Raw genomic sequence first — 26,130 nt, 5'->3', positions numbered from 1 at the left:
CACAAGATCAGAGATCTCGGTGTTGTTCTCTCTTCCTTCGGATTCCCTCATGTTGCCGACCAACCGTGCCATGGTGGTCGTGGGCGTCCTCTAGTTGTTCGGATCTTGTCGGCCCCTACCTTAGCCGGGAAGAGCGAAGAGAGGAAGGAGGAGGAGGAGGAAGAGAGGATCGGATGAGGAGGCAGAATGGAACGATTTATACTGCGATTTTGCTTAGGATCGAAGCAGGTGGTTTTGATCCTAAGGGGCGTCGATCCAGGAAGGGGAAGAGATCCAGGAAAGGGAAGAGGGAGATGAGGCTGAGAGAGATGGTCGGAGGTTTAGGTTTAGGTTTAGGCTGAGAGAAGGGGCGCGATATTGGTTTAGGTTTGGAGGGAACTTTGTGAAGTGTTATAAATTTTGGCTGGTGGAAACATTAAATTATTATTTTTTGGTTCATTAACATCGGGTTTTAAAAACCGCTGTTAAAACCGATGTCTATTAACAAAAAAAAAGGCGCTCATCGACATCGGCTAAAAAATCGATGTCTATGAGCGAAAATCTGCGCTTATAGACACCGGTTTTTGGAAAACCCGGTGTAAAATACTCAAATACATCGGTTTTTACTTAAAACTGTTGTTGTTCCACCGATGTCTATGAGGCTTTTTCTTGTAGTGCAAGGTGATCGCCTACGCCTCCAGACAACTCAAAGACTATGAGAGGAACTATCCTACTCATGATCTTGATCTTGCAGCAGTCGTGTTCGCCCTCAAAATTTGGAGACATTATTTGTATGGAGCTCAGCGTAAAGTGTATACAGATCATCAGAGTCTGAAGTATTTCTTCACTCAGAAGGATCTGAATATGCGACAGCGCAGATGGCTCGAACTGGTCAAAGACTACGACATAGACATCCTCTACCACCCAGGAAAAGCCAATAAGGTGGCAGATGCACTTAGCAGGAAGTCCAATACCACCTTACTATCCCTAGCAGCCATGTCACCGCCCCTATAGAGGGAGATCACAGATTTCAGTCTCAAACTTATAGTGGGACAGCTCTCTACTATGACGTTAGAATCCACCTTGCTTGGTGACATCCAGACAGCTCAGGAGCAGGACCCTGAAATTCAGAAAATCAAGCAAGGGTTAGCAGAATCAGAAAGTGGAGAATTCAGAGTGTCCGAAAGTGGGGTACTACATTTTGGTGACAGACTTTGTGTTCCAGATCAGGAGGAACTACGGAGGAAGATCCTAGACGAGGCTCACAGGACTCCTTATGCGATGCATCCTGGCTCCACCAAGATGTATCAGGACCTAAAGAAACATTTTTGGTGGCTGGGGATGAAAAGAGACATCGCTAGATATGTCAGTACCTGTCTGACCTGTCAGAGGGTCAAGGCAGAACACCAGAGACCAGGAGGAGTTCTGCAGCCTATCCAGATCCCAGAATGGAAGTGGGAGGATATTTCCATGGATTTCATAGTGGGATTACCCAGAACCACGAATGGTTTTGATGCCATCTGGGTAATAGTCGATAGATTGACTAAATCAGCCCACTTCTTAGCTATCAGGATATCCTACTCCATGGAACAGCTAGCTCAGTTGTATCTCAAGGAGATTGTTAGATTACATGGAGTCCCACGGACCATCATTTCAGACAGAGACAGCAGATTCACATCACACTTCTGGGAGTGCGTACAGTCAGCGTTGGGCACTAAGTTAAAATTTAGCACAGCTTTCCATCCTCAAACAGATGGTCAGACGGAGCGGGTGAATCAGATACTCGAAGATATGCTCCGAGCGTGTGCCCTAGACTTTAAAGGAAGTTGGTGCAAATATCTGAGTTTAGCAGAATTTACATACAACAACAGCTATCAGGCCATTATCGGTATGGCACCTTACGAGGCTCTTTACGGGCGGAGGTGTAGATCTCCAATCTGCTGGTATGAGAGTGGTGAACAGAAGGAACTAGAACTTCAGACAGATCTAGTAGCAGATACCACAGCAGCTATACAGCAGATCCGTCAGAGGATAGAGATAGCTCAGAGCCGCCAGAAAAGCTATGCTGATACACGGCGCAGACCCTTAGAATTTTCAGTTGGGGATACAGTATTCCTCAGAGTAGCTCCCATGAAGGGAGTAATGCGTTTTGGAAAGAAGGACAAACTAAGTCCCAGATATGTGGGACCATACTTCATCACAAGGAGAGTTGGCAAAGTAGCATATGAGCTAGAGCTACCCCAGGAGATGTCAGCTATCCATAATGTATTTCATGTCTCTATGCTGAAGAAGCATATCCCAGATGCCACCCAGGTGATTGAGCCCCAGTCGGTACAAGTCCGCGAAGACCTCAGCTATGACAGTCGGCCTATTCAGATAATAGACCGAGCAGTTAAGAAATTACGGAACAAGGAAGTACCATTAGTGAAAGTTATTTGGTAAAATCACACAGCAGAAGAGGCAACTTGGGAGACAGAAGTCAGTATGAGACAGAAGTACCCAGAGTTATTCTAAGTTCGAGGACGAACTTTTTATAAAGTATGGGGGATTGTAACGCCCAAAAATTCTCAAAAGACTTTTATAAATATCCTAGTATTTTTCTGGAATTTTAGGATATTTTTACAGAAATTTTTAGAGTAGCGGAAGTAGCAAAAACAAATAAAAATGTAAAATAGCCTAAGCGGGAATTGAACCCGAGACCTAGTAAACTCTATGTCTTATAGGGTGACTCTAGTAACCAAGTTAACCCAGCAGGGTCGTGCTGAAAGAAAAGGGAATCAATTATATTTATGTTAGAGTTGGGCCGAATTACCCACTTAATATAAATAGGGAAATAATTAAGTGGGTTTATTTTGGATCGGGATTCTTCCTCTCCTCACCCTCACGCCGCCTCTCCCTTCTCTTCTTCTCTCGGCGCACCAAGCCCCAAGGGTTAGGGTTCCATCCCAAAGGCTTCAAGAACACTTTCCGGCGACGACTCCAGCACGAGAACGTTCCTCTCTGCGAGAAGGGCACGTAGACGCGAGGAGATTGTCGAAGAGGTCTCTTCTCCGGGAAACCTAGCGTTTAGATCTATAAGAAACTTCGAGCAGGAGGTAAGAAACCCCTCACCTACAGTATAAGTAGCTATTCGCATGTTTTTCTGCATCAGTTCAGTTGTGTGCAGATTTTTAGTACGTAGGGTGTGGTTTAGTGCACACCAAGTATTTGATAGAATGTTTAGATCAGTAAAATGCTATAGTAGGTGTTTTAATAGCTCAATAAATGCAATAGAAGCATCTAAAATAGCATATTAGTCTTGCTATAGCTTTTATGGGACTACGATCCAATGGGTAGGTTCCCACAGTCGCCTCTAGGTTCAGATAACCCAGTTCTAGGTTCAGATAACCTAGTAAGAGCAAGATAAGGTATATTAGCTACAAATCAGTATTTTACTTTTCAGTGGTACTGTACTGGACTTCAGTTGTCCTTGGGTTGGGCTTCCATAGTCGTCCCTAGGTTTAGATAACCTAGTAACTCTACTAAATTCGAGACTTGTAACCCCGGGTCTAGTTAGAGATGCACGCACAGCAAGTACAGTTGTCGGGCTCATCAGTAGTATGATTATGTATTTTCATCTATTTATGATAAATGGTTTTCAAACCTTCACAATATAGTTTATGTGAATACAGAACAGCTTAGCATCAGTTAGCAGTAGTGTGGCTTAGCTTTCACTTCAGTTTAGTTCCTTATGGATTTATATGATAGTTCTATGCTTAGCTATGATTGTCATGTATCGTATGTGATTATGCCATGTTTTAGAATCCATGTTTAGCAATGTTCAGCATATATTTCAAATAGCATGTTTTAAAAGCATAAATTACATCGTATGCATATTTTGTGAGGTAGATGGTTTCTTACTAAGCTCCCAAGCTTACAGATACTTTTCTTTTCCTTATACTGCAGATAAAGGTAAAGGAAAGATGGACTAGCGGAGGTTGGAGGTCAATGCTACAAAGATGTGTGTGGGCAGGAACTTGGAACGAAGACCCTTGGGAACTAGCAAATTTATAGAATTAGAACCTTTTGTTCTTTTTATGTTTATGCACTTTTGGGATGTTTAAGAATTCTGAATTGTAAAACCATGTTTATGTCATGCCTAGGACACTAGCTAGCTTAACGATGAGTAGTAAATCATGCATAATGTTAGTGAACACCTATTACCATGTTCTCTAGGCATTTTAGGTTTATTATATTGAGCTGTGTATGATCGAGCTCTGAAATCAGAGTTCTGCAGCGAAATCAGAAACTCCAATCGATCGACCGATCGATTGGAGGGACCTCAATCGATCGGTTGATCGATTGAGAGCTGATTTCCGCGAACAGTAAGCTCTGGAATCGATCACTGGATCGATCGGGGAATTAGCCTCGCGAACAGAGAGCTTTTGAATCGATCACTGGATCGATTGGTATAGCTGGATCGATCAGCCGATCGATCCATAACTTCTTCTGTGCACAGTAGCACGCTGAATCGATCACTGGATCGATTTGTCATAGCTTGATCGATCAGCCGATCGATCCATAAATTCTTCCGTGCACAATAGCACGCTGAATCGATCAGTGGATCGATCAGATGACTCCAATCGATCAGTCAATCGATTGGAGTGTCTGATTTCAGCTGGGAGGGTCTCATTTCAGTCTTTTGAGCAAATAGAAAGTTTGGGTTCCTTCCCTAGTGTATGTATGACAATGGAAAGGTCTTTGAACCTAATCTTACAGGTTGTAATAGTCATTAGCAGAGTAAGATTTTAATCAGCATAGATTTTCGCATCTTATAGTTTAGTACAGCATAATGTAACGGTTCGGTCTCGCAGCCATAGACCAGTAGGAGGCGGGTCGTTACACACCTGGACCGCCCTAGGTAGCCCAGGGCACCTCCTCGACGGACCTGTCGAAGGCGGTCCGAGCGCCTAGAGTTATTCCAGGCACCCGAACCAGATAAGTTTTATCAACACCAGCCATTGCGAATCGTTGTGACATGGATAAAGTTTTATCCACACTTAGGAGCCCAGAGCCCTTCCAGGCGCCGGGAGCTGCCACATCAACAATGGTCAGATTTGACCAACATGCTATAAATAGAACTCTGATCCCAGTAGTTCAGAACAATACTTTCTATACTTGAACTATATCTCTGTTTTCAAGTTCTATGCTTCCAATGCTTGTAAGAGGCTTTTTCGCCTACGACAAAAGTAGAATTTGATTAGTGTTTTCAACGGCTTGAATTAACAACCTCCCCTGTTGTAACCAAGTAAAAATCGGTAGTCTCTTTAATTTATACATTTTAGTTTATTCTGATAAACTGGTTATCTTAAACAAGTGTAAGTTTCGAGAAAGGTCTATTTACTTTTTCAAGGCAATTCATCCCCTCTTGCTGCAAAGGACCTAAAGTGGTATCAGAGCAAGGTTCGCTTCAGAAGAACTAACCGCCATCTGAAGCAAAAGAAATGGCTGGATCCAGCATCTACCCATCGAAATTTGAGGGAGACTTCGCAATGTGGACAAAGCGCATGGAGGTATTCTTCAAGACTGATTTTGAAATCTTATTAATTATAAAATATGATTTTGTAACACCTACGGATCAGCACGGGGCCGAGAAAGAAGAGTACACATTGGCGAAGAAGGAACAAGCCGACTTCATGGTGAATGGAAAAGCAGAGTTCCATCTGCTTAGTGTTCTTCCGCCCTAGGAGGTCAACTGGATCGGAAGTTATGACTCTGCCAAAGATCTCTGGAAAAGATTCCTAGAGCTTCACGAAGATACTTCGGAAGCCAAACTAGCAAAGCAGGACATCCTCTGAAGTCAACTGACGAACCTCCGGATGAATAAGGGAAAAAAGGTAGCCCAACTCCATGCAAGGATCAAACATCTGATCACCCAGCTCAACAACCTCAGAGAAAAGGTAACAAATCATGACTCTTTAAGGTACACACTTAACATTTTTCCAAAAACTCAAGAGTAGTCAGCCTTAGTAGATGCTTACTACATCTCTAAGGATCTCGAGGCAAGTACTCTAGAAAATTTAATTTAAACTTTTGAACTTCATGAGTCTCGTTGTGTAGATAATCAAAAAATAGAAAAATCTAATAACATTGCCCTAAAAGCTAAGAAGGACAAAACAGACGCTGACACTTCCCTCGACGATGACGAATCAACATATATGCTAAGGAAATTTAAGAAATCCTTTAGATTTGATAAATTTATTCATGTGCAGGCAAAGGAAAGAAGAGCAAGGAAGATAAGATGTTACAACTGCAATGAAGAGGGGCACATCAAAGAGGACTGCCCAAAGTTGAAGAAGAAGGACAACAAGAAAGGTCCAAGCTCAACAAAGCACAAAACCCTAAGGCGACTTAGGACGAGTCATCATCAGAATCAGATCTGGAGGAGTACGCTGAACTTGCACTGATTACAAATCACCAGGAGAGCATAGACGAAGGGAGAGACTCCTCAGAAAAAAAACTGTGGCGAGAAGGAAAAAACAAACTTCAGAACGAATTTGATAAGTGAGATATGTTTACTACCTCCTGACTAATTATATTCATGTATTAAATCCATTAGTAGATCCTTATATAAACTAAAATCTAAAAATAATCATTTTAAAAAGAAAATTTTAGAATTGAAAATCATTTTAGCAAATACATGTCCTTTAGAAATGTATGATAAATTAAAGAATGAAAATAAAAAATTGAATGACCAAATTAAAAAATAAAAAAAAATTGCATGTGCTAATCAAAATACATGGAAAAATTATGGAATCCTAAATTAGTATCTTAAATATCATAAGGGTCAAATCAGAAAAGTATCGTAAAAATATGTTCCAAAGAAATTTCTTGTTAATTCTATAGGTAAAAATTTATTTTGAATCCCAAAATATTGCTTAGTATAAATAAATATTTTTGTTTAGAAATATTAATTTTACTTGCAAAATTAAGTTCGTATGTCTATTAGTAACATTTATTGCTGAATTTTTTTTCCTCCATTGCTTGAATGAAAAATCCATCAGTATTAATTTTTTAGAATTTTTTTCTTGGATTAAAATTTTTTTAATGGATTTTTAATTGAAAAAACATAATCTAAAATTTAAAATTCTATGAATATGCATTTAAAAAAATTTAATTTTTTAAATAATTATCATTATATTTTAAATAAAGAGAAAAATCCACTTAATTTTTAAGTTAATAAAACTATTTTTTAAATATTTATTTTTAAAAATAATCATGACTGGTTAAAGTATTTATTCTAAATACTTATCCAAATTTGTTTTAATGATAGAATCATTGAATTTCTATTTGAAAATATTTTATTATAAATTTGTGATAAATAATGAATTTTCTATGAATTATTTTCTGAAAATATTATTTTTAAAATTAAAAAGTCTTGAAAACTTATTTTTAAAAAATTTAATTTTTTTGCTAGTTGTGCATTATGTTCTAAATATTTAAAAAAAATAAGAGATTTATTTTGAATAAAATTTTTTTTAAAAAAATTTAACTTGTAAAAGCTATATTTCTGTGCAAACTAATTTGTTTGTATTAAAATATTTCTAAAATTTTCATGATTTTTTTTTTTTTTTTGCATATTCATATACTTCTGTTAAATTTTTTAAAAAAAATCAAAAAAATTTTGAAATGTTAAACTTATGTTTAAATTAAATTTACAAATGTAATTATAAAATCATGGAAATTCAAATTTTTAGAAAAATATTTTGTAAATTTTTTTACTTTAAATTCTGTTGCCTTAACCCTTAGAATTTTTTTTAAAATTTTTTAACTTTGTTTTTCTCAGACTTTATTTTTGATGTGATCAAATGGAGAGAATGAGAGATGAGAACTTAAGTTTAGGGGAGGTTATGTTTGTAATTTTATAGTTTACAAAATTCCAGTTTTAATTGTAATTTTATTGAAACTGTCTTTTACCCTAACTCTAACTTGGGTTGATGTACATCAAAAATGAGAGGATTGTAGATACATGAAATAATTTTAATGTGGTCAACCGAGTTAGAGTTAGGTCCTATGTGTATTTGATGTCTTCTGTCTAAGTGTGTAGGAACTTAGGAGCACAAGAAGTCGAGTGAAAGACGCAGCTAGCGAGAAGGATGACACAGGAGAGAGTCGACGGGCTTGGTGCGTCCGAGGGACGAGTTGCTGCGGAAGAGTACTTTGGCGAAAGAGAAAGAGGCGCACAACATTTCCGAGGGATGAGAAGCCGGAGCAGAAACTTACTCGAGAAGAAGGCCAGAAAATGAGTTCCGGTAAGTCATATTCCGGATGGTCGAAATCACTCAAGCGAACAGAGGAAAAACTGAAAAGTCAACAAGAAGTTGACTATCTGGGCGCCTGGACTAGTCCAAGCGCCTGGAATGGTCCGAGCGCCTGGACTATTGGTGTAAGTTGTACTAATAATCAGGTTTTGATGTATGACAAATAAGTTAAAGTTAGATGTGTTGTTTATCTAACCTTTCTACCAAGTGTGTAGGAATTGACTGGTCTGAAGGACTTGACACCAGGATAAAATAGCTGGTACGAAGTCCAGATAGGTTCACCGAACCTGATATTTGGCAGGAAGTCTAGTTAGGTTCGCGAGACCTGACAACCGCTCGAAGTCCAGTTGAATTTGCGGGACCTGACAACTGACAGGAAGACCTGGTGGCTCAAAGACAAAGTCAAGTGACTGTAGCTGGTAAGTAGAGGTAAGCAACTGGAGGAGAGATCCAGTGAGGGTGCATTCCTGGTTGAGGGAACTATAGGCGTCGGTCCAGCTTAGGTTTACTTGGGAAACCTAACTTGAGACCTTGACTAGATCCTGGTCTCGAGAATACAAGATCTAATTACTACCACTATCATATTTTTAATGTACTAATTCTGTTTTACAAGATAATTTTTATACCTGGACTAATCCTTTTTGGCAGGGAAGCGAAGGCTGAAAAAGAAGGTTTGGGCGCCCAGACCAACTTAGCCCGCAAGTGCCAGGCTAGGCACCTGAGCAGTCTGGGCGCCCGGAGTTGGTCCAAACACTCGGACCACAAAAGTTACCCAAAAGCTGAGTTGGAGCGTGATACTGGCCAAACACACGTTAACGGTCCAGGCTCCCAAAGAGAGTCCGGGTGCCCGGAAGTGGATAAATTTGATGGATCAAATTTCGACGAGAGCTCGCCATGTTAGCACGGTCCAAGCGTCCGGGAGGGACTCTAGGCGCCCACAATAGGCCTATATAAAAGTCTTCGACTAGTAGCTTTAGAACATTAGTTGCTACAACTTTCGTACCCACGCATTCCGAAAAGTTCTCCGGGATACCTAAAAGCTGCACCGACAACCTGCGCTCAAGTTTTCAAAGTTGTATTGTCGGTATAATTTAATTCTTGCAATTGTACTTAAATTTTGTAATTACTTCGTGATTATAGTGATTGCCCAACGAAAACACTCAGTGAGTGCGGACTTTAGATTAAGAGTCATCGAAAACTCCAAACTAAGTAAAATAACCTATGTTAGCATTCGTTTTTCTTCTATGTTCTTTTCCGTTGTGTACTCTTGATTTCCAAAAAAGTGAAAAATGCTATTCACCCCTCCTCTAAGGCTCTAACGTATTTACAGTCCTACACGAACTAGTCTGGGCGTCTGGACCGCCCTGGGCACCCAAGGCGCCTCCTCGACGTGCCCTTATCGAAGGCGATCCGGGCGCCCAGAGCTGTTCTAGGTGCCCAGACCAGATAAGTTTTATCAACACCTGTCGTTGCGAGCAGTTGCGAGCAGTTGCAACGTGGATAAAGTTTTATCCACACACAGACGCCCGGATCTGCCACGTCAACAAATGGTCAGATTAGACCAATAGGCTATACATAGAGGCCTAGTTTCAATAGTTTAGAATAATACTTTCTGTACTTCGAACTACAACTCTATTTCCAAGTTCTGTGCTTTCGACGCTTGTAAGAGGCTATTCCGCCTACAACAAAAGGAGAATTTGATTAGTGTTTTCAACGTCTTGGATTAACAACTTCCCTGGTTGTAACTAAGTAAAAATCGGTAGCCTCTTTTAATTTATGCATTTTAGTTTATTCTAATAAAGTGGTTGTCTTAATCAAGCCTCTGTTTTCTTTTTCAGGGCAATTCACCTCCTTTTATCGGCCAACCGAGGACCTACAACATTAGCTATAGGGCGGTGTCGAGGTGGCTTGTATGTTAATCAAGAGAAGACTCTGAACTTGAAGAAAATGACGCTAAGCGATCCTGGAGATAAGAGTTGCAGACCTGCGCACATCACAGACAGAACCAACGGGGACATTAGAGTGAGAACCAGGGAAGAAGTCAACGGCACAGGTACTGCGACGCTCAAGTCAAAATAATATCCGAGCGAAATGGAGAAGACGATGAACAGTAGTACAACAGTGTAAATGTGCGAGAGTGCGGATGCGAATGCATTCATGTGCATATCTGGCTAACAGAGAAGACCCCTTTTTATACTGCCTCTCATAACCTCCACATTAATAAGGCGGCAGAGAATGTCTGGTGTCAGAGTATGCCGGACGGTGGAGTATGTACGACAGCCTTCCTATAAGCGGAGGAAGGTTCCATTACATGCATATGTTAAAGTAATAACATATTCCCTGATAGATTGTTATGATTCTCTGACAATATTGTCTTATAGAGAGAGTCCGACCGGCTCTGAGCCGACTGACTGTAGACTAAGAATTATGCTCATGTGGGAAACTGGGCTCCAGATGTCCAATCGATCCTGGGGTCGAGCGGATGAAAACTGAGGGTCATGCCCATGAGTGGAAAGCTGAGCCCTGGAGGTCCGACCGGATCTGAGGCCGAACCGATATAAGTTGAGAGCCTTGCATTTGGAGAAGTGGGGAGCTGAACCCTGTAAATCCGACCAGCGCTGGAGTCGAACGGATGTAAATTGAGAGCCTTACATTTCGAGAAGTGAGGAGCTAAGCCCCTAAGGTCCGATCGGCCTTTGAGCCGACCGGGTTTCAGACTTTATGTCGGAAGTTTATTTTACACTCGACCGCTATACATGAATATATAGTTCGATTCAGTCAAGTAATGTGTCTAGCATATCTAATCGACCTTTTAGTCTGTTTGGCCAGAGCATTCGACGGTGACACTGAATTTATTTCGACATGACATCGATTCGACTCAAGAATTGACCCCTTTTTAATTTTAATTATCACATCAATCAATTTTCTTTATATTAAACCCAATTTTGGGGGTCCGGGGGGCGTGTTATTCACTGGGTATTAGTAAGAGTGCCTTTTATCATAAGAGTAGGGCTTTTTAACTAGATATCGCGTTTAAGATTTTTCACAAATTAAGTAGAACTAATGCAACTATAACCCTAATGACTTTTTATTAGTATGGAGTTATAATGCACTTAGTAGACTAAATACTAATTCATAAAATTGGTACAAATACACCTTTTAGATGACATTTCTTATTTCAAACTACCGGATAAGATACCCCTTGGAACATAGAACTACTGCAATTACAACCCTAATAACATAGAACTAATGGTTCTATGTTTCACGATACCCCTTAAACACATAAAACTAGTGCAACTATAACCCTAATGAGGTATTGTTACCGTAGACTAACATAGTTATCTTTATAAACTAAATGCATATTAGCTCATGAAAGTGCCATCCACAACAACTATTGAATGAAAGAATTAAAATCTTGATCCCTTTGACCAATGGAAAGCAGCAGAGAAAAAAACGAATCTGATCATCTGTCAACCCAAAACAATAGGGATCACAATGGTTTGCCTGCCTGCATGCAATTATATCCACAACGTAAGAAGCTGGTCATGCATTCATTTGCTGCATGAGAAAGAGGAAAAGAATGAACTGAAGAAAGAAACAAAATCTTGGGAAACGGCAGTTGTTCCCAAGAAATTAAGGAGAGGAGTCGTTCTATTTTTACAGCCGGTGGTGATATCTGATGGAGTTAATAATGGGGCGGCGGAGGGTGGGCGTGCGGCGGAGGCCGGACGGAGGAGGGTTGAGCCAGGAAGACGATGCTGTTGCGAGATGGCCGTACGGGTAAGGCGTTGAGATCGGTGAGGTTGGAGGGTAAAGACGTTGCCAGGGGAGTCACCGGATCTGCGCCGCTGTCGTCGTCGTCCACGACTGCCGCCTCGTTGTCGTCGTCGGAGATCGGGAGCCGGAGGAACTCCGGGTTGGAGAATGTGGCAGCCATAATGAGTACGGGTCCCGCCGCCGACATCGATCCCATCACGGCCCCGGCGATCACCTGCCCGCGAGAACTTGCCAGCGAAACCGTCAGCGGCGGAGGCTGCGGCACTCCCGGAGGGAATAGCGTGCCGGAGAAGAAATGCCCTGGAGGGAATGCCGTGGCCGACGGAGGGAACAGCGTGCCGGAGAAGGAGAGTATGTCGAAGCGCCCCTGCAGGGTGAAGACGGCCTGGAGGCCGTGGGCTACCGCTACCGAAGCATGGCGCAGCGAGACGCCGGACACGACGCCGGAGGCGCTGAGGACGGAGACGCCCACGCGGTTGCGGCGGACGTAATCGGACAAGCCGGAGACGATGTCGAAGCCGCCGTCGAACTGGAGGACCACGGGGTGCAAGGGCGACGCTCTGCTCCTGGAGACCACCACCGGCTGCTTGGGCTTATTCTTTGAGCCCGGAGGGCGACCTCGGGGCTTCCGAACGGCGGACGACCCGGGGGAGGTCTCGTCCGGGGCCACCGCCCGCGGCCATGACGTGACATCGTCGTCGTCGCCGTCGGAGGCGGACTGGGAGAGGCCGATCATGACGCCGGGAGCGCGCGCTGAACCGGCCATGGGCAAGTCGGACCGGCGAAGAGAGTGACTGTCGGAGTCCCATCAGACGCCTTAATAAAAGGTATCAGTGTTACGCTGCACCTCGAGATTAGGAAAACTAACCTGTGCCGATGAATATGATCCATCGTGATGTGGTATGCACGGATCACGAGGTGACGGTGCAGGATAAGGAGGTGAGTAGGGTTCGGTCGTGTAGTCGAGGTCGGCCAATGGGATTCGGACTCTTATGGAAAGATAGCGTGGTGAAATGGATAAGACAAAGATGAAAGAACGACACTCTTTTACATTAAAAAAGATCAAACAAGTGTGCATTCGATTTTACTATAATTTACAATATTATTGTGAATGCCAGGTCCACAATCAAGAACCCCTACGTTATCTACTTCTCATCATGGGTCTCAAGATTGTTAACGATCAAGAACGCACACTATGGTCTATGTATGTCTGCCAGTTCTTGTTTGGGATCACAAAACTCTATGAAATAAAGAATCCATTTTCAAAGTTATACCTCATTCATTGAATTCAACTCTATTGATGCCAAACTTCAAAGACCCTTCTGCATAAAGCTCCACTTCAAGATCACACACCAGCAATCGGAAAACAACTTGAGATTAATGGTCAGGTATTCCCTAATATTATGAGACCGAAAGTTTTATTTGAAACGTAACAGGCACAATTATCACAGACTTCACTTAAATCTGATTATAAGCGGGCACTCAAGAGAAAATCTATAGTAAAGGGTGTAAACAATAGAGCAAGAAAATATTACTCAATGTAGCAAAAAAAGCTTAACAAAGAAATAAGATTTATCCAATCATGAATATTTCTCGGTAACAAGAACTGATTGCAACAAGTTATCAATGCCTGAGTGGCTGCTATATATTCAATATCAATTGTGTTACATTATATTTACATTCATAACCTACCAATTTGCAAAGTTCTGTTTTGTTTATATAATTAGTTTCCTTACTATTTGGTGCACGAAGAACAGCAACATTAACAAACACAAGAACAAAATCGCAGAAACGCAGCTAAATCAGTTAATTAATTGAGCTATGGAATGAGGAATTACTGTAGGAGGAGGAAGAGAAGAGTAGCGATTGCGGCGCTGAGTCGGTGCTGGTCTCGGTGTCCTCCTGAAGGCCGTGCACCAGGTGGCTGCCGCGCGAGCGCTGAAGGACACGGAGCAGGTCCGCCGCCTTGCTTTTCCCCCTAGCGCTCACCTCGCCGCCGACGCCCTCGGCGAGTTCACGCACCAGCGATTCCGCCCCCTCCGACTCCATGATGTCGCCCACCGCCTTGTCCCCGCCGCTCATCACCAGGTTCAGCAGCGCAGCCGCCGCGTTCTCCCTAGCCCTCCCGCTCGCCCCCGTCGCCGCGTCCACCAACTCCACCAGTATGGCGACGCCGGCCACCCTCCGGAACGCCTCCACACTCTCGTAGCATCCGGCCACTTGGGAGATCACCGCGGTAGCGTCCTCCACAACCCCACGCCGCCCGTCCTTCACCACCAGCGCGAAGAGCGGCGGGACGGCGCCCATCTCGACGAGAGTGGCGCGATTGAGCGGGTAGAGAGCGAGGAGGAAGATCGCCTTGAGTGCGTCCTTGATGGACCGGGTCGGCGTGACCCCGAGGCCGCGGAAGAGATCCAAGAGGGCCGCGATGACCGACCGCTTGGACCCGATGATGGGCCGGTACTCGTCAACGGAGAGGAGGCTGTAGACGGTGGCGGCAGCGTTCTGTGCGGTGGAAGGGCAGGGGAGGCGAAGGGCGGCGGCGAGAGCGTCGAGGATGCCAGGGGTGGACATCACAGCCTCGCGGGCGGAGATCGAGAGGTTGAGCAGCGCGGCGGAGGCGTTCTCCTGGGCCTCGGCCGCCGAGGAGTCAAACTCAAGGAGCGCGGACCCGAGGAGCGGGACCGCGCCAGACTCAGCGAGGGGCGATCGCATCTCAGGGTCGTCCTTGGAGAGTCGTCGGATTTCGGCGGCGGCTTCACCGAAGGCGCCCGACCGGACAGGGGCGGAGGCGAGGCGGTGGACGAGCGATCGCGCCGCGCGATGCTTCACCTCCATGGATCGCCGCAGGAGCCCAAATCAGATCTGGGAAAACATCGCGAAGGTTCGTCTGCTTCCTTTATCAGGCCGGCGATGGATTCCGAAGCGGAATCCAACCGGAAACCGACGCGTGGGGGTTGATTAAAGGAATGGGCCCACGGATGGAGGAAATTTCTCGGTCATGCACTTACCAACCACCGACGGCGAAGCCGATTGCGCAAGGAGAGAAGCTCTTTTTGACCATTCCACGACGTTTCACACTTTCAAACAATGACAGCACAAACAGGAAGCTACAAAGTTGAATTTGATTGTCATAATCTCTTATCAACCAATTATATATTTTTTTTACTGTAAAAAAATCTCTACAAACAGAGAGTTTATGATATAACAAGAGTTGAATTTGATTGTCAAGATGCCAAAAATGACAACAAATACCATGAAAAATATTTATGCGATTCAATTTACTACTTACATTGTCCTGAAAACTCATTCATATTCAAGCATAACAAAGAGTTTATTAGATGACCAAATCCTATGCATTCGAAAGTAGATACTATACTTAAACAAGTTAAATCCACTAGATCACAAGTCGAGGAGAGATCAAATAAAACACTATTCGATGTAATTCAGAGATCAAGAGTAATGGAGCATTGCATAGAGTTCAATAGAGGATAAGATCGATGTATTCGACTTTAAATGGTTGGACACATGACTTGTTATGCAGTAGGAATTAAGTGGAACATAAACCTACAATAACAAATTGTCACAATGCAGAAGAAACTGAAGGTGATTGGATCTATTGAACCTCCCTTGTTAATCATGGATACACACCAATGAGTGTTAGTCCATCTCTTGTGTGTGTTTGTCATTGTCTATCCTATACAGTATCAAAAATCAATTCAGATAATTAGATAAATGGTTCGCTAACTTGTTAGTGACTATGTGTGAAGTAACAAACATTTCTCGGTGTATAAGTTAAGAGTGCATCAAGGTAAAGGTACAATTGAACATGCTTTCTCAAAATTGTGCCAAAAAGAGGCTAGACTACCGAAGCATGTAGCATCAATATGCCAACTGAATTCACAATACACATAAGCATGTATTCAGTCGCTACAACTGCACAAATGAGAAAACAAATGAGCAAGATGGTTCACAGCATCAAAATATCCCTTTGGGTTTCACAACATTCCTGTCCGGCTTTGTAGCCTCATTATTGACAGATGAACTCCATTTACTTATGAAGTTGTTGAACACATCCATGAATGATGGTCCAGATTGCAGTCTAACTAGGTGCATCCTATAAGGTATCAATACAGTCCTCAGCCCTGCAAGCAAGCAAAACCAAATCCCATATCATGACCCCTAATCAATCAGATCCAAACCCAATTGACTACAGTAAGAAAATTATGTTAAGATGCTTGTATAACCACCATTGTTAAGAAGGTTTGACTATTATTCTACTGAATTTCATGGTACTTGAGTACTAAAGAAAGGAATGCCCTTAGAATTATCATTGTTAAAAGGGATAGCACAGTATCCAAGTGCAATAAGAACCTACACGAGCATACAGTACATAAGAACCTACATGAGCATACAGTATAGAACAGGTGAATAAAAAATAGAAACAAAAAAAAAAAGGGAAAGGGGATACTAAATTTTGAATCTTGCCTGCAATGCACATAGATCGGTAGATAATTGCTGCTGGAGCACCACCACCTTTCGAAGCCATCCTCGGCTGCTCCAGGCATTCCAGGAAGGCGAGGTCCGCCTTCAGCAATTTTGCCTGATCGTACGTGTCGTAGCCGATATCATGACAATAGCAGCAGAAGTCGATCCAATCGATGGGGCGCTGATCCCACAGCATAGAACCGCCGTCCTTGCCGCTGGACCAGTTGGGGCCGCAGTAGTGGCCGTACCGAGGGAACAGCTGAGAGAGGAACCCCCGCACACCACCATGCCAGGGCACCGAGGCGACGTATGGTCGAAAAAGAGGAACCGAGCAGCCTCGATCCGATGAAATCCGCCGAGGCCGTGGAAGCGGCCAGATCGGAGCTGGAGAGGTCACGAGGGCGGGATCAGGTACCCGGGGTGGTAGAATCCATCGGAGAGAGCTCGTGAGGAATTCTAAAAGTGATTGTGGGAAGGCTGACGTGGATTTAGGTATCTCGACAGTGGGAGGGGCGGGGAAGGGGTTGTATTGGGGGGTGGCGGCGGAAGCGGGGGAGAGTGAGGTAGTTGAGGGAAGAAACCGTGAGGATTTATGCCCCATCGAGCCGCCGGCGCCGGCGCTGCCTGCTCCGCCTGTGGCCTCGCCTCGGCCTTCAGCTCGGAAAATTTTCGCCGTGAAACGTCGGAGAGGCGCAGGAAATCTGTTTTAACGAAAAGAAGAAACGCGATATGAAGGGGGGAAACGCTGCGCTTTCAGCATGCCGTCAAATTTTGCACCCGGATTCCCATTGGTCATTATAATAACCCGGCAGTGGACCCCACACCCCAAACCAATAAAGAGACGAGCATTCCGGAGATAAAAAGCTTGCCGTTTAATTTTTCGCATTTTATCTCATATTCTTTGGAGCCAAGCATGCAGCATCCAATCACAGCCACCGGAATGGAGTATCTACCAATGAGATAAAGACACGTGCCCAACGACAAATGATGAAAATTTAATGGTTCCTCAAGCTCAGAGAGCAAAATGACAATCCTTAACATTTGAAGAGCATTTTACAAGTAGCCAGAACTATAAAAATTCCTATACAATATAACTCAAGGCTTTCAGTCATTAGACATCGAGCCGATCTAGTTAACGACAAACCTGGCTCAATGAGGACAATGTCGATCCATTGCTTTCCTTGTAAAGATTTGCAAAAGTTGTCATTGATGGATTTGAGCAAAGAACCACTCGAACATAGTTTCACTCACCACCACACCATATTCGTTCAAGAGCATGCCATGGAGCGAATCCTGTGCGTTTGCCGGCACATCGGCTGTTCTCATTTGGATGTATTTGTCTAGGTTGTTAGTAGTTCCATCTACAGTATACAACGAGTAGAAAATTATCACCCAAAATAGAAAGGTTTGTTTATGCATCACGAAATACCTTCACTAGTAATAGGTTTGTATGTCGGAGGCAAGGCAAGCCAATTCCCTAGACCATCTCTCATGTGACTTCTGTCTGATGCAAAGCAACGAAGAAATCTCGGAGCATGAACTACTCGGAAAAGCCTGCAAGGTAATCAAGTTAGTTCTTAGGGTGTGATTGAGATCGCCAATGCATCACTAGAATAGCTTCCCTGCAGATCAAGCATACCACATCAGCCATTTTATCTGTATGTTTCAGTTGTGAGATGAGTAGTAGTGTGTGCAGAAGTGATTTTGTAAGCAAGGGGCTTGTCGAGGAAAATGTATATATGTATCGATCTTATAGCAGAATTATTGTTTCATTTATCGTGCCAGAGAACTAACAGAAAATGCCTATTTGATGAACCAAAGAAATCACCTGCTATAAGGAGAGTTGACTGGTTTAATGGCTTCAGGAAAGTACACCGTAAGTGGAGAAGGGAATGGAAGATCAGAATCCAGATCCCACACCAAATCAAATGCCTCGCCTCTTCTTTTCTATGGCTCATCATTGAACAGGAAAAAGGATTTTTCATAATACATATCAAAAAGATTCGAAAAAATATATACAAAAGAGTAATCTCAATTCACCGAAAAAATTTCAGCACTGACCTGTATACAGATTACATGATAATCCCACAATACCACCCCATCACTTCTTTTACTAGCCTTTTGATGCCAAAGAGGAACCTTGAGAGGAGATAGTGAACAAGTCCACTTTAGAATTGTTTTATCTCCCGTTAATGCAACAGGGAAGCAGTTAATTAGAAGATAAAAACTTGTTAAGATAGTTTACGATGATTGGCATGGCAGGTGAATAATATATAAATCAAGTAATTAGCTATTAGGTGTCGTCTTAACTTGTAATATCTTTACTTGTATATCAGTCACTTGCAGTATAAATTTACAGAAAATCTATGCCATATTGAAAAGTAAAAAAAAAGTTCCTTCTCTCGAATCATAGATAGTTCTCATGAGTAAGATAAATTAATAATAGCTACCGATACAAATGTGAGATCATAGGTCTGCAAGATTTTTCTATTACCGTAGGAGGTTGGAGATGATTAAATCAGTATTTCTAGCAGGCTGATAGCATATCGTCAGATAGCTCGACTGATAAGGGCTTCTTTAGATGGCCCGCCCGACCGAAAAGTGAGGGTATTTCCGATAGGCTCGATTGATAAGGAGAGGGCCGACTACAAGAATAGTTGAGGGGTCGACCAATAGGGTAAAAGTGAATGGCCCAAAGCCATTCACGCAATACTGTAATCCGCTGAGGGTAGAACCGATAGGCTCGTTTTATAGTTAAGGAGAGGGCCGACTACAAGAATAGTTGAGGGATCGACCAATAGGATAAGAGTGAATGGCCTTTCTTTTTACTTTATTCAACCGTTAGGCATATGTTGAGCTTTATTGAACCTCTTTCTCGTTCCAGTTAATAGCTATGAATAGCGATAGTGTTCCAGTTAATAGCTCAAGGGATTCACGTAGATGAAGAAGGCAACATCCAGTGGAAAAACAAAAGTGCGTTATCAGACTAGAAACCTCATTTCCGGTGAGGAATAAAAGCACGTTGTGCTGATAATAAGGCATTTGATTAAACTTCTGCTCGCTCGTGTCTATTCTGGTGTGTAGGGTGAGGTATGGCTCCAACAGAGAGCATTTCCAGAGGTTAGGGACGGTTACGAGTGCCTGTTGTGGTTCTTATGAGTCGGAGAAGAGGAGATTAGTAGCCCGAGCGAGAGCTCCAAAACCGAGTCCGTGCTCTTTCAGTAGTGTTGGTAAATATCCTTTCTTCCTTCCATCCCATGTGAGTTCCTCTCCAGCCATTTGAAGTTCATATTCAGTACTCTTACTTGCCATAGTGCCAAACATAGCAAATCCTATTTCTAGTGAGGGTATCTCCAGCTTATAAATGATTCTAACTAGGATATTACCTAAATATGGAATAGTTTCTATCTAATAGCAAGGGGTCCCTCGCCCTGTAAGTCTTTTTCTTTATCTTGTAAGCATACCGCCCAATGATCTTCATGAATACCCTCATCTTTTTACTAAGTGGAATTGTAGGCGGCAGAGAGGTAGGGTCTAGCCTTTGACACATTCCCTAGCATTTGTTTGACTAATTCTCCTAGCCTTTATTTATTGGCCTATTTCATTTATTGGCCTATTTCTGGAGGTCAACCTAAACTATATGGGAAAGAGAGGCTATCATGACCTAACCAATAGCTACATTCTTGATCCCTGCGCGGTCTCAACCTTCGCTACGCCCCTGTCGCTCAAGCAACTCCCTTCCTCTCAAACAAGGAAGTAGCCATCTTGTGATTTACCTTCTCCGTGTTGGCCTTGGGACGGGTTGGCGAGGGCGCTGGGGGCGAGCGTATTCGCCTTTTGCCACCAAAGGAAGTAGCCATCTTCCACCAATCTTCGGTTGAGCTTCACATAGTCCACTCTCGCTTCTACAACTGAACTCTCAATTTGCAAGAGAATCTTATGTGATACAGTTATATTTCTCAGGGCAAGAAAAAGGATTCTTAGTGTTAACAATTCATTTTGTAAAAGCTTCAAAATACCATACATATCTTTTTTTTTCCTCCTTTTTTGATCATGGCGCTTGATACCAAACTTTATTTGACAACAGCTATAACCTTTACAAGATTAACTAAATCCCACATGACATGGTTGCAAGAAAAGGATCTTAAAGATTACTAGGAGCAAAAGTTTCTAATGCATTATGAATTACGATAGAATGTTGATATGGAATATAGAAGAGCCAAAACAAAACTTATTGGGGCACCTAAATAGTGATTCATCACGTCACAATGTAATCAGAAAGTGTTTAATATATAAGATGATTGTGTTATGAGCACATAAATAACTATGAAAAATTAAAAGAGTAAAACATAGAAGAGTACCATTTTCTTCTCATTGGATATGAAGACAACAAAAAGATCAGCACCTACTGGATCAGCAACCCCAACATTACATAGTTTCTTACAGAGTAGATATACATTCTCCTCACTATTAAAACAACATTAGAAAAGATGTTTGACATTTTAATACCGAAAGTTGAAAAGATATGAAGATCAACATAAGCGCCTCTACTATCTAGAGAGAAACTCGGCAGGATACTGTTATTAAATTATATAACTTGCTAACATTTATTATCTTCCTTTTATAGAGATTTCTAGAGAAGATGGAGAAGCATTCAAGAACATAAAAACAATATATCACTCATTTTTCCATCATTAAAACCATTGAAGCTTAGATATTTATTTATTATACACACGACAACTAAACATTTTACATGCAAATGTACTGGAAACTTCATTGCTTCTCTAGTTTCTGAAAACAAAGTAGATGAACCAGAATATATCCCAAACTTCCTAATGCCAAAAATGCAATGAGGACTTCAAGATAGTGATTGTAGAAAATCATATTCCCAAGCAATCAGTACCACTAGCCATATTGAAGTTTGCGACTCAAAGCAACATCCAACAGCTAAAGGAAGTACTGGTTAATTGTACTACTTGAGAGAATGATGAGAGAAAATTGAATCTTGGCCGTCATAGCTTCTTTGGCTAATCGAGTCATCATCATAAAGGTGTGCTACCAACTATTTAGTGTCGACTATATGAATTTTATCTTCCATTGAGCTCAATGCGAGCAATATCATTAGTAGTATCAACCATATTTTAATAGATTGATAAATGTTTTTGTTAGTATCGATCTACCCTACACCTTCGACTCTAATGAATGCAGCTCTTCTAACTTCGCCTCCCTCTTTCGTTAGTTACTTCAATATAACGAAGAAAATGGCAAATTTGCATCGATGCCCAAAACCTACAGCTAAACAACAAGGTTCAATAATAGACTGAGCAATTATGAGTTTATGTATAGAAAAATCGTTCAATCAGCGATTGATAAGCATGATTCAGGCATCGAAGCCCTACATCGTACCAATAGCAAGGGGTGTGCGTGAAGGAAGAAACACCGAGAAGACGCTCGCTAGGAAGGACTGACGACGACGTCCCTTCGCTTTCCGATGCAACGTCATCGACCATCGCCATGATCGCCCGGCGAATCTGCGAAATCGTGCACGGTCAGCAAGCGGGCCTTTTATCGAAACTTCTGATGGGCCGGTCCGCAATTGGGCCGATGTGGTATTTAGGAGGCAGCGGCCGCCGCAGTAACCGTCGGGGATCGGTGCGAGCGGAAGATGACGCAGAAGGGAAATCTGTTCAAGGGCTTGCAGAAGAGGAGAACCATCCCTCCCAATCGCCATGGGAAGACTTCTCAAACCCGGAAAGGTTTCCAGTGATCCCTTCTCCTTGCGTGCGTGCTTGCTTTAATTTGTTGTTGCGTACAGTTAACTTGGCCTCGCCATGGTCCAGGGAAGAAGTTCTTGAAGCCGTCCAAGATATCCAAGGAGATGGAAGCGGACCGAGTTAGTACTCTCATCTTTCTCCCGATTATGCTAGCTTCGGTTTTGGTTGTTTCCTACATTGCAAGGATATTTGATCGCAAAATTCTCTTTTCTGCTTGATCTGATAACATGGAATCTGTCTTTCGTCGATCTTAGCTCTTTGATCTCTTGTTTCTTCAAAACCTATTGCGCCTTCAGTTTGTTGATTAGGTCTCAAGGTTTTCCAGTAAAACGACTTCCCGGAACCCTAATAAAGGTTTCAGCCACCATAAACTTCAGAGTTTCCTTGTTGATGGAATACTGATCTCATCAGTTGCCCTTTTCCATTACCCAAACAAAAAGATAGAATGACAACAAGAAGACGAAGCATTGAAGATTGAAGCTCCCTTTTCCATTACCTTGAATTGTATAGTCAAAGGTAAGGAAGATATAAAGAGAATTTTACGGGCTTATAATATTTGTTTTGCCTTTTCCATTCGTGGATAAAGGAGTGCTTGAATATGGTATTTACATTGCCATCGAAGTAGCATTGGTCCAATGGTAAAGTTGAGGTTGTATGACCTAAAGATCATAGGTTCGATTGATTATCGAAAACAGTCTCTTGTAAAATAGGATAAGGCTGAGTACAATAAATCTCACATTGACAGGAGTTCATGCACCGAATTACCCTTACATTGCCATCGAAGTAGCCTGCCAATATACATTGTTCGAAAAGAATAGTTTTTTAGGCATTTATTCGATGCATTGACCTCGTGTGAGGATCTCTGGGTATTTGAGGCTTCTAGCTGAACATGTAATGCTTTTGTTTACACCTCATCTTTTTGTTGAGGCCAACCAATGTGCTCCTGTAGGAATATATGTCTGATGAGACATGTGAGCTGCAAGCAGTGCTCTTGAACATGTGCTCCTCAGTAGACCTAATTCAACCAGTAGAAAGGAACTAAATTTTAATAGTTTTAGAAGTATTCAATGCTGCAGCCAGTAGACAACATGGCTAAAGGTTCGAAAACAGATATTTTATGGCCAAATATGCATGACCTGGCTACCCAGCTATAGTTTCATGTTGAGCAGGCACATTAGACCCCGCGGGTCATCCGAGTTGGTATGTGACGGGTGTTGCCACAATGAGGTCACAGGGTCGATCCTCGGGACAGCTGGGGAATAAATCTCCTATCCCCGTATTACACCCTGTCCATTACATGCTCGCTCGGATGCTGCGATTTATCTCCCTCGTGATGACCTTGGGTCGGGTACGGCGGGAGCGCTGGGGGCGAGCGTTTCGCCTTTTTTTGCCACAATGTTGAGCAGGCACATTAGTCCTCTCGGGGTTATGCGGTGGTTAAGACATAGGGTGTTGCCACATGAGGTTTTGGGGTCGAAACTCGACGTGTTCGAGCATGCCTCTCCCCATGTTTTGCCACCGGCTCAGCTAGGCTCATCTCCACACCTTCCACTCTCATATGTTTGGAGGATATTTCATCCTTCATCTCCTTATGCGATCCTTGACCTTTCTGAAGTCATCACCACAATCTTGTGAGGTGTAAAGCTCTCCAATTGATATGTCTGATGAGACATGTGAGCTGCAAGCAGTGCTCTTGAACATGTGCTCCTCAGTAGACCTAATTCAACCAGTAGAAAGGAACTAAATTTTAATAGTTTTAGAAGTATTCAATGCTGCAGCCAGTAGACAACATGGCTAATGGTTCGAAAACAAGTATTTTATGGCCAAATATGCATGACCAGGCTACCAGCTATAGTTTCATGTTGAGCAGGCACATTAGACCCCGCGGGTCATCCGAGTTGGTATGTGACGGGTGTTGCCACAATGAGGTCACAGGGTCGATCCTCGGGACAGCTGGGGAATAAATCTCCTATCCCCGTATTACACCCTGTCCATTACATGCTCGCTCGGATGCTGCGATTTATCTCCCTCGTGATGACCTTGGGTCGGGTACGGCGGGAGCGCTGGGGGCGAGCGTTTCGCCTTTTTTTGCCACAATGTTGAGCAGGCACATTAGTCCTCTCGGGGTTATGCGGTGGTTAAGACATAGGGTGTTGCCACATGAGGTTTTGGGGTCGAAACTCGACGTGTTCGAGCATGCCTCTCCCCATGTTTTGCCACCTACACTAATGGCTAGGCTCATCTCCACCTCTAACACTCATATGTTTGGAGGATATTTCATTCTTCATCTCCTTCTGCGATCCTTGACCTTTCTGAAATTGTGATGATAACCGACAATGCTTGTCTCTGTTTCTTTTTATTCGGAAATGAACTCATCACCACAATCTTGTGAGGTGTAAAGCTCTCCAATTGATTCCATGCTATGCTATCCAAGAACCCATATTTCTACAAATATCAAGATGTAAAGGCGTAAAGCTCTCCAATTGATCAAGATCTAGGATTAGAATTTTACTTGTTCTCAGGTTTTTAATGTTTAAACTCCTTATTGAAGATGCAGAGCTTATGATTTAATCAATCATGATTTCTTTTTACATATTTCTGATGGTTATCGATTAAACAATTCATGTAACAAGAACTGAGCAAGTTCATAAACCACTGCAATGAGATCAAGGCTGCAACGGCTGCTAGCAAGGAGGGTGGTCAGCTTAGCATTCTGAAACTTGAAACAAATGCTTCTGCTCCTTCCAAGACACAGGAAGAAAAGCTTGAACACTGTTGTCAAAACTAGTTTTGTTATTATTATTATTATTATTATTATTATTATTATTATTATTATTTTATTTTATTTTTTGTGTGTGTAATGATTTCAGAAAATGACTTTGTAGACCTTTTTGAAATATATTATAGCAGTTACTTTCTTTTTGAAAGTTAGATGTAATGCGGCATTTTATCAATTGGTAGAGAAAAAGGAAAAAGAATAAACTCTTTGTTTTTTCCCCACGAACTATATAAACGGCCTGGTTAATCGCGAACCTTCTCTCTTATCCTTCTTCCATGGCAAGAGCGACCATCGTTAACCCTTGCACTTAATTGTGAAGACTCATCTGCAGCCAATCGGGTTCCTTCTCATTGGTTGATTGACTATATCCCATGTGTCCTTGTTTTTCAAGGCTTTGATCTCTTCAAAGACCGCTATATGTCAATGTTTGTGTTTAAGAGTCTTGTCAATATTGGTTGGTTTTGTTATTATTACAGCCAAACGAGTTCTTTCTTGCTAGTCGATTGACTATGTCCCATGTATCATTGTTTTCTATGGCTTTGCTCTCTTCATAGACCGTTGTACGTCAATGTTTGTGTTTAAGAGTCTCGTCAATATTGGCTGGTTCTGTTGTTTCTAAGAGATTTGTTACCAAGAACGCATATGTCCAGATAGATGAGAGTATCCTAAAAAATCTGAGACGGGATGTTGAGTACATGGACGAGCACCTTTACGAAGTGTGATTGACATATTCAATTGTGACAGCTTAGTATCATTAGGCCCAGAACTTGAGCCAGACGAGTGGGGCGCTAGAGATATTAGATCAGACTTGGTTTCTATGTGCTTTCTTCTGCCGTAAGTCACTAGAAAAAATTCAACGGGTTTGAAAATTTTGGGTACTGGAGTGATACAGGATGATATTTGAGATGATTATAGATTTTCCTGACTTAGAATTTCTGGATTTGCAGATGGAGGGTAATCTTGAATTTTGAATTTCTAGGTCTCGTGGAAATAAGATAGATTCCTTATTTTGTGGAGTTAAGATTTCCCCCGA

The 26,130-nt window shown here is 42.4% G+C and overlaps 5 protein-coding genes across 8 annotated transcripts; 1 reads left to right on the top strand and 4 right to left on the bottom strand.

Moving 5' to 3' along the window:
- Positions 1 to 11,747: 11,747 nt before the first annotated feature.
- On the bottom strand, positions 11,748 to 13,533 carry LOC122001588 (AT-hook motif nuclear-localized protein 17-like). The gene is made up of 2 exons (XM_042556418.1): positions 12,925 to 13,533; positions 11,748 to 12,850 (listed from the first exon to the last, which is right to left on the bottom strand). The coding sequence occupies exons 1-2, from the start codon at positions 12,945 to 12,947 to the stop codon at positions 11,965 to 11,967; spliced, it is 909 nt and encodes a 302-aa protein (XP_042412352.1). The 5' UTR covers positions 12,948 to 13,533; the 3' UTR covers positions 11,748 to 11,964.
- A 329-nt stretch (positions 13,534 to 13,862) lies between these two features.
- LOC121999448 (protein spotted leaf 11-like) lies at positions 13,863 to 14,894 on the bottom strand. The gene has a single exon (XM_042554132.1). The coding sequence runs from the start codon at positions 14,892 to 14,894 to the stop codon at positions 13,863 to 13,865; it is 1,032 nt and encodes a 343-aa protein (XP_042410066.1).
- A 138-nt stretch (positions 14,895 to 15,032) lies between these two features.
- On the bottom strand, positions 15,033 to 17,412 carry LOC122001589. 2 transcript variants are annotated; one of them, XM_042556420.1, is made up of 2 exons: positions 16,545 to 17,412; positions 15,033 to 15,166 (listed from the first exon to the last, which is right to left on the bottom strand). In XM_042556420.1, exons 1-2 carry the CDS (start codon positions 17,143 to 17,145, stop codon positions 15,132 to 15,134), a joined length of 636 nt encoding a protein of 211 aa, XP_042412354.1. In that variant the 5' UTR covers positions 17,146 to 17,412; the 3' UTR covers positions 15,033 to 15,131. The 2 variants fall into 2 exon arrangements, with proteins under 2 accessions (XP_042412354.1, XP_042412353.1); XM_042556419.1 differs by lacking the exon at positions 15,033 to 15,166 and adding an exon at positions 15,179 to 16,201 and having other exon boundaries at positions 16,545 to 17,392.
- A 103-nt stretch (positions 17,413 to 17,515) lies between these two features.
- On the bottom strand, positions 17,516 to 22,083 carry LOC122001590 (protein N-terminal glutamine amidohydrolase-like). Of its 2 annotated transcripts, XM_042556421.1 has the most exons (6): positions 21,951 to 22,083; positions 20,906 to 21,011; positions 18,606 to 18,683; positions 18,373 to 18,491; positions 17,974 to 18,098; positions 17,516 to 17,905 (listed from the first exon to the last, which is right to left on the bottom strand). In XM_042556421.1, the coding sequence occupies exons 1-6, from the start codon at positions 22,058 to 22,060 to the stop codon at positions 17,748 to 17,750; spliced, it is 696 nt and encodes a 231-aa protein (XP_042412355.1). In that variant the 5' UTR covers positions 22,061 to 22,083; the 3' UTR covers positions 17,516 to 17,747. The 2 variants fall into 2 exon arrangements, with proteins under 2 accessions (XP_042412355.1, XP_042412357.1); XM_042556423.1 differs by lacking the exon at positions 20,906 to 21,011 and having other exon boundaries at positions 21,944 to 22,064.
- Positions 22,084 to 22,161: 78 nt separating this feature from the next.
- Positions 22,162 to 25,245, top strand: LOC122001591. 2 transcript variants are annotated; one of them, XM_042556424.1, is made up of 3 exons: positions 22,192 to 22,300; positions 22,360 to 22,437; positions 24,952 to 25,245. In XM_042556424.1, exons 1-3 carry the CDS (start codon positions 22,210 to 22,212, stop codon positions 25,104 to 25,106), a joined length of 324 nt encoding a protein of 107 aa, XP_042412358.1. In that variant the 5' UTR covers positions 22,192 to 22,209; the 3' UTR covers positions 25,107 to 25,245. The 2 variants fall into 2 exon arrangements, 1 of the variants encoding a protein (XP_042412358.1); XR_006117404.1 differs by lacking the exon at positions 24,952 to 25,245 and having other exon boundaries at positions 22,162 to 22,300; positions 22,385 to 23,246.
- Positions 25,246 to 26,130: the final 885 nt, after the last annotated feature.

This window comes from Zingiber officinale, chromosome 7A (assembly GCF_018446385.1).
Source record: "Zingiber officinale cultivar Zhangliang chromosome 7A, Zo_v1.1, whole genome shotgun sequence".
In the NCBI taxonomy this organism is placed as follows: Eukaryota; Viridiplantae; Streptophyta; class Magnoliopsida; order Zingiberales; family Zingiberaceae; genus Zingiber; species Zingiber officinale.
The sequence above is the reverse complement of the archived record's forward strand: the minus strand, read 5'-3'. Positions and strand labels throughout refer to the sequence as shown.